The 8682-nt window shown below is 35.6% G+C and overlaps 1 protein-coding gene across 1 annotated transcript; it reads left to right on the top strand.

The window, feature by feature from the left end:
* Positions 1–5762: 5762 nt before the first annotated feature.
* LOC134753480 (oocyte zinc finger protein XlCOF19-like) lies at positions 5763–8599 on the top strand. Its single transcript, XM_063689356.1, has 2 exons — positions 5763–5901; positions 6845–8599. The coding sequence occupies exons 1-2, from the start codon at positions 5763–5765 to the stop codon at positions 7642–7644; spliced, it is 939 nt and encodes a 312-aa protein (XP_063545426.1). The 3' UTR covers positions 7645–8599.
* The last annotated feature ends 83 nt before the right edge of the window (positions 8600–8682 follow it).

Raw genomic sequence — 8682 nt, 5'->3', positions numbered from 1 at the left:
AATTCCATCTTAGTAACTCTTGTGACTTGACCCTTTCAGGTGGATAACCGCCTTGAATACCGTTGTATGTTCTTGTTGACGAACTCATCAGTTACCGAGTACTGTATATGTATATGTACAACGTAGCGCTCCGTTGACACGGAGATGAAGACGGAACCCTCGTGGGACGAGCCAGGGACCGCCCACCCGCACCCGACGGACATACACGGTGAGACCTGCGACGGGCTGTGTTCGCAATTTTCCAATATTGTGCCTTTAAAAGATGAAAAGTACATACATCTCAATATTATAACAAACTAGCTTTTGCCCGCGACTTCGTCTGCGTAGAGTTAGTAATTTGGGTAGCTTGTTTCTTATTCAATCTGCTTTTTATCGATTTCCCATACAAACTTCCACCCCCCTTTTCACCCCCTTAAAGGATGATTTCTGGGATAAAAACCCCTATGTCCTTCCCCGGGACTCAAACAATTCCTATACCGAATTTAAACTAAATTGGTTCTGCGGTTTAAGCGTGAAGAGGTAACACGCAGACAGACACACTTTCGCATTCATACTGCCAATAGGTTAATAACGACCTCATGGTGTTGTGAACCTCAGTCATGAGGAAATGAAGAAGGTTCAGTCAAAGAATTGATTTTCCTACCCATTTTGTACTTTGTCATAGTGACAATAGCATGCGGCCTCTAGCGACTTTCATATTGATTGTCACTGTGAAAAGGTACGAAATGGGTCGGAAATTAAATTGTCTGACTGTAAGTAATATGGATAAGGTGAAATTAATTATTATTTACCATGATTATGCGTAATGTGACCACCTTATGCAAAATGGCATTTCATCTCTTTTGCTGTTCTATTCTAAGGAAATAAATGTACTATATTATTTGGGAAAATAAGGCAAAAAATGGCAGACAAAACGAATAGTACATTGTGCAACATGGGGCGTAACTTAAATATTGCAAAGGAGAGTATAGTTAAATCGCGACGGCTTGCCGGAGCGATTTATAGACTCGAGTTTGCAATATTATTACACCCCGAGTTACACACATTGTTTTCATCACACTTGCGATACAAAAATGAAGTATAAAGACAAAAAAACTGTTAATTATAATACTAGAAACTTCATAACTCCCTAGGGAAAACGCTTTTTCTATAGTTCCCGCTAAGCCTGCGTGCAATTCCACATTAACTGAGTGAGTGTGATGAAAAATAGATTTTACAATGGTACTCAATTGAAATTGAGAAATAAATAGATAAATAGGCCAGAGTTTGCAAGTATTTGACACATTTGAAATATGAATATTTGATTCACAAATATTCTAAACCTGAAAGTCATTTTGTCCTACTATGTCATTTTGTAATACTATGTTATAGAGAAATTAAACAGAAATTGTCTCTCGACTCTCACACATATTATAATGTTTTGTGATGTTCAATGATGACATTGGTCTGCAGGACAAGTCACAGAGACCGTGTCTCCGGAGTTGTCTAAGGGGGCGGGCGTCCAGGTGGAGGTTGTGTACGTGAAGCAGGAGCCGGTATGGGATGACATCGATGAGTCTGAGGCTGCAGGGCAGCCTCAGGAAATGGGGCTTATGGAGCAAGGTAATCGTATAGAAATTATAAACTGTATAAATACTCTTTTTATTTATTTTCTACATCATAGTACATTACATGTCCTAATCAATTTTCTTTTTGTATACAATAGTTTTGAAAGGGTCGAATAAATAAATAAAATAATAAATAAATAGAATAAAAGAGTGTATTAAAAGTTTAAACTGAATGGAACAATTCAGTAAATTTATTGAAATTTGTTAATACAGTAGAAGTATCCGACAAATTATAATTTTCAATTTTGTGTAATGCATGAAATGCATCTATACATCTACATACATAGATGTATAGATATACATCTTATAAAACAAAGTCCCCCACTGATGTTTTGATGGTTTGTGTGTATGTATGTTCGCGATAAACTCAAAACTCCTAAACGAATTTTCATACGGTTTTCACCTACCAATAGAGTGATTCTTGAGAAAGGTTACGGTGTATAATTTGTTGAGGTTTACCCGTGCGAAGCCGGTCGCTAGCTAGTAGTTAATAAACTATGTACTATATTCTATTGCCTTAATGCAGTGGTTGTGTTGTAGTCATACTTGTTATGGCCATTTTTTGCCCGGATGCTGCACTTCATGATAAAAGCAAGCCGCTTTGCACAGTGAAAGGAGGGACCAAACTGAGTGATTTGACCCGCAGCAGCGCAAGTTTCACCCCTTAGGAACAGAGATGGCGCCACTTCTTTAAAAATATTTCAAAAAATTCTACAAGCTAAACCAATGAACCGATCTAAATGTTTAATATCTCAAATGAAAGCTTATTATATACGTTACTTTTAAAAAAATACTCAAAAAATATATACTGAATACTTTTGACAAAAAACGGCATCTTAAGTTTTTTTTAACTAGATTGATAGTTTTTACTTGATTTCTTAAAAAAAATGTATGGAACATGAATAGTTTAATACATGTGCATATTACTGAATAAACAACAAGTATTATACAAAAAACTTGACACCGATACCTCTCATACTTCACGAAATATGAAGGTTTGAATGTGAGTGTAAATTTCTTCAAAATATATTTCAAAAAATTCTACAAGCTAAACTATTTGACCGATTTCAATATTTAATATCTAAAATAAAAGCTCATTATATACATTACTTATAAAAAAATACTCAAAAAACATATACTGAATACTTTTGGCAAAAAACGGCATCTTAAGTTTTTTTTTCTTACTCAATTGATAGTTTTTACTTGATTTCTTAAAAAAAATTATGCAACATGAATAGTTTAATACATGTATATATTACTGAATAAATTACAAGTATTATAAAAAAAACCCGATACCGATACCTTTTATTCTTCACGAAATATTTAAGTTCAATTATGCATGCTCTTACAAATAAATTTATTTAAAAGAAATCTTCAACTGCAGTAAGTGCACTGATTTTAATATGAAATGTGTCATATGAAAAGAAATCACCCAATTTATTTTAATAAATAAAAAATAAATAAATTAAAACTGAATAAAGTTTTTTCCTGGTGCTGAATTACAAAAAAAATAACAAAATAGAGATAAAACTATGAAAACGGATTATATCGCGTATATTGAATTTATAATACATCCCGACGTTTCGAAACGTCGGGATGTATTATAAATTCAATATACGCGATATAATTCCGTTTTCATAGTTTTATTTCATGAGTAACTATCGCGGTAACCGAAGACAATATTAACAAAATAGAGATTATTTTTATTTAAAGTGACTACATTTGTAAACAAAAAACTTAAATGTCCTCTTCGGTAGATGTAGAACTGAAAAAGAAAAGTCGTTTTGAAGCACTCGTACCATTTCAATACTCAAAATCACCGATCATACATGAACTGGTTGCTGTAGATTACTGTTGAATTATATTTGTGCCTAGCTGATTACCATTAAACCTATAATTTTGTGCCAGACCTATAATCAGTGGTCAGCATGCAAAATAACCCTGGATTGAGAACTACATTAACTTACTTTTGATTTGTACAGCCACCTTTGCATGATTTACACTGGGCCGTACATGGTATGCTGACGCGATGACACCCATAACGCATAGTTTCGCAGCCAGATTTACAGCCACAATGGTCCAAGAATCTTAATTGCGACCAAATCGCTGTAACTGCCGACCATTCTGGAGTCCAACTCTCTTTTTCCTTAATCCATCCCCAAGAAGATGGACATGGTATGGAAACTTCTGGTTTCAGAGCGTTTCCCCATATATTGCCCGCTTGGTAAGCTGCTCGAAGTGCATGATGTAGGTGGCAGGGTAGGCAGGTTCCAATTTCTCGGCCAAATCATCTGCTTTAAAATTGGCCGAGAGATTTGTTCCCTGAACGAAGCCCTCCATTAACTGACAACGAACGTGGACAAATTTGGTTTTCGTACTGGAAGAATTCGTTCAGATCAAGCTGCCTTTCTCTGGCCAAGAACAAAGACGGGAAAATAGGAGTACGTCAACTTTTAAGTTTTTGATTTTGTCAGTTGTTAGGTGTGTACCTACATATTTTAATTTTAGTATAAAGTAACCCTAGATTTGTGTTATTGTTTTGCTATAGTTACAATTTCAAAAAACAAGCTTGTTACAAGCCTGCCACCTACATCAGCTGCTCTCTATAAACATGCACTTCGAGCAGCTTATCAAGCGGGCCATATATGGGGAAACGCTCCTCTGGAACCAGAAGTTTCCATACCATGTACATCTTCTTAGGGATGGACTAAGGAAAAAGAGAGTTGCACTGCAGAATTGTCTGCAGTTACAGCGATTTGGTCGCAATTAAGCCTCTTGGACCATTGTGGCTCCCAATCTGGCTGCTAAACTATGCGTTGTGGGTGTCGACTGTCGTCGCGTCAGCTTACCATGCACAGCCCAGTGTAAATCATGCAAAGGTGGCTGTACAAATCAAAATTAAGTTAATGTAATTTTCAATCCAGGGTTATATTTTGCATGCTGAGTTGCTGACCACTGATTATAGGTTTGGCACAAAATTATAGGTTTAATGGTAATCAGCTAGGCACAAAAATAATTCAACAGTAATCTACAGCAACCAGTTCATGTATGATCGGTGATTTTGTAGTATTGGAATGGTACGAGTCCTTCAAAACGACTTTTCTTTTTCAGTTCTACATCTACCGGTGAACCCGAAGAGGACATTTGTTTTTTTTTACGAATGTAGTCACTTTAAATAAAAATAATTTCTATTTTGTTATATTTTTTTTTTGTAATTCAGCACCAGGAAAAAACTTTATTCAGGTTTTATTTATTTATTTTTTATTTAGTAAACTAAATTGGGTGATTTCTTTTCATATGACACATTTCATATTAAAATCAGTGCACTTACTGCGGTTGAAGATTTCTAATAAATAAATTTATTTGTAAGAGCGTGCATAATTGAACTTAAATATTTCGTGAAGAATAAAAGGTATCGGTGTCGGGTTTATTTTATAATACTTGTTATTTATTCAGTAATATATACATGTATTAAACTGTTCATGTTCCATAATTTTTTTTAAGAAATTAAGTAAAAACTATCGATCGAGTAAGAAAAAAAAACTTAAGAAGCCGTTTTTTGCCAAAAGTATTCAGAATATGTTTTTTGAGTATTTTTTTATAAGTAATGTATATAATGAGTTTTTATTTTAGATATTAAATATTGAAATCGGTCAAGTAGTTTACCTTGTAGAATTTTTTGAAATATATTTTGAAGAAATTTACACTCACATTCAAACATTCATATTTCGTGAAGTATGAGAGGTATCGGTGTCGAGTTTTTTTTATAATACTTGATATTTATTCAGTAATATATACATGCATTAAACTATTCATGTTCCATACATTTTTTTTGAGAAATCAAGTAAAAACTATCAATCGAGAAAAAAAAAACTTAAGATGCCGTTTTTTGTCAAAAGTATTCAGTATATATTTTTTATGTATTTTTTTAAATGTAATGTATATCATGAGCTTTCATTTGAGATATTAAATATTTAAATCGGTTCATTGGTTTAGTTTGTAGAATTTTTTGAAATATTTTTTAAAGAAGTGGCGCCATCTCTGTTCCTAAGGGGTGAAACTGCCGCTGCTGCGGGTCAAATCGCTTAGTTTCAGTATCACTGTGCAAAGCGGCTTGCTATTATCATGAAGTGCAGCATTTTGTTCATAACAAGTATGGCTATTGTTCCAGTGTGCGTCAAGATGGAGGCGGAGCGCGTGTGCGTGTGCGTGAAGCCGGAGCCCGCGGGGGAGGGAGGGAGCGGGACGGCAGCGGCAGGCGAGTGCGGGAGCGAGACCGAACTAGAGACGAACGGTAACTATTTCACAAAGGCCAAATAAATAGGTACATATTGCATTATCTACGAGTATATACCTATTACAGTCGAGATCACAAACATACACGCCTTTAAGACACTGATACTTGGTCGTGTAAATATATTTTTGGATTTTTGGAGTGTAAAGACGTTTGTGAACTTGACCATACATTAATTGGTATCGGCTGGCGGCATCGGGTATGGTTTATTTAAGTACTGTACGTGTACAGCCTAGACATTCATTTTCTGTGCCACTTTATACTTCATCATATTTATTGTTAAAGTGACATAGTATGATGTGCCTATAAAACTGGCGGCATCGGGTTTGGTTTATTTAAGTACTGTACGTGTACAGCCTAGACATTCATTTTCTGTGCCACTTTATACTTCATCATATTTATTGTTAAAGTGACATAGTATGATGTGCCTATAAAACTGGCGGCATCGGGTTTGGGTTATTTAAGTACTGTACGTGTACAGCCTAGACATTCGTTTTCTGTGCCACATTATAACTATTATAAGTTGTCATATTTATTGTTAATGTGCCACTGCCAAGGTATGCAGTGACACAGGGATCAAATTCCTTTACTGTTAGTAATCAGGGTTTTGGGTGCGGGAATGATTTCGTGTCTTTTTATAGCTTTGTTTATTGTAAAATAATTACCAAACTATGAATTTAAAATAGATAGTGGTAGTAAGCTCCAAATGTGCTTAGAAATGTTAAATTTGTGTCTGTTTAACAGCTTTTACCTATGTATTTGAGTATGGTATTATCTAATTATAAATCCGATGCCACGTCGGTTTCAGTCTTACCAAAATTATAAATTATTAATATGTGACTAACAAACTGGAACTACTGTTAAAACCAACACATCCTTGTCATTAGCATAACATTTTTCGTTGTAAGCTGATTTGTACGTACCTACATCTGTTTTGTTCCAGAGAGCGGCGTCTTTCGGCGGACCCGCGCGGGAGTTAAATCAGCCCGGTCTCACGTGTGCCACATATGCAGAGAAGAGTTTAAGAAAATGAACAAATTCAAGGCACACATGAAAACACACAAGAGTGAGAAGCCTTTTCTCTGCGACCAGTGCGACAAGCGGTTCAACTGCTTGAACACTTTGAAGGTTCATCAGCGAACTCACCGGCCGCACTCCTGCGGAACGTGTTGCAAGACGTTTGCACTACTCAGCGACTTACAGTACCATGAACGAACTCACAAAGGGGAGAAACCTTATTGCTGTTCCACTTGTAAGAAAGAGTTCGCTTATCCGTCCCATTTGAAGCACCATGCGAAAATACATACTAATGAGAAACCATTCGCGTGCAAAGTCTGTAACACTGCGTTTTCGAAACTGAACAATTTGAAAAGACATGAATTTATACATACGGGAGAGAAACCATTTGTGTGCGACGTGTGCAAAAAGGAGTTTGCTTTTTTGGTTGCATTAAAAGTACATATTGGAATACACAAAAATGAGAAACCATACTCTTGCGATATATGTAGAAAGAAATTTACACAAAGGAGCTATTTAATGACACATGCGCGAATACATTCTGATGATAAGCCGTTCGTGTGTGAAGTGTGTACGAAGGCGTTTAGGGGCTCGAGTGCATTGAGGAGACATGAGCGGATACACACGGGGGAGAAACGGTACTCGTGCAAAGTCTGCATGTACGAGTTTACAGATTTGAGTAATCTGAAGAGACATGAACGACTCCAAGTTTGCCTGAAGTCATAACACGTGAAAATAATGTCTAAATTTGACGACCGGTCTGACCTAGTGGGTAGTAACCCTGCCTGTGAAGCCAATGGTCCTGGGTTCGAATGCCGGTAAAGGCATTTATTTGTGTGATGAGCACAGATATTTGTTCCTGAGTCATGGGTGTTTTCTATGTATTTAAGTATTTATATATTATACATATATATCGTTGTCTGCGTACCCATAACACAAGCCTCCTTGGGCTTACCGTGGAACTTAGTCAATCTGTGTAAGAATGTCGGATGTCCGATAATATTTATTTATTTAAATTTAAATCTATATTATGTTATAAAAACATTACCATACATTATATATACATTAATTGTATATACATACATTAATTGTATATCTTAACCTGTTTTATGTGCAATAAAATGTTTACATACATACACTAAGAACAAATTAAATTATTTTCTATGAAAATATTTTAATTTGTGGTTTCTCAAGTACTATGTAATTATAAATAATAATTTCAGTTTACATACATACATACTAAATAATTGGATGCCGTCCATTTGGATGAATCCATTGTAACGGCATCCATTTGGAAGGCTCGTCAGTGGCCTGCTTAAGGTATAACAAGTTAACCTATATATACCTATACAATATGTGCATGGATTTGCAGTTAACACATTCACTGCCATGCGCTATTCGCACATAAAGTTTTTCCCGTGTTATCGGCTACGCTCGTAACGCGTAGTTCGCGCTGGCAGTAAATGTGTTAATAGTCGACATAACCCTTTTCCAGGATTTATCGACCACATACGTTCAAATATAAATTCAACTTTAGCATTCCGATTTAAGGTTCAAATTACATTGCACTTTCGGGAAATGTGACTCGTCTTCAAATGAATCATCAAAGCTGGATTAATTGGAATATATTTGGATTTTTTGGGGATTGGTGCGATCTCGAAAAGGTGCGTCCATATCTAACATGCGCGGCGTAATCGCTAGATGTGAACGCACCTTTAAAGATTCTTGTGCAAAATGATAAAAAAATATGAATAAATGAATAAA

This window comes from Cydia strobilella, chromosome 27 (assembly GCF_947568885.1).
Source record: "Cydia strobilella chromosome 27, ilCydStro3.1, whole genome shotgun sequence".
Classification (NCBI taxonomy): domain Eukaryota; kingdom Metazoa; phylum Arthropoda; class Insecta; order Lepidoptera; family Tortricidae; genus Cydia; species Cydia strobilella.
This window is presented reverse-complemented; position numbering and strand designations above follow the sequence as displayed.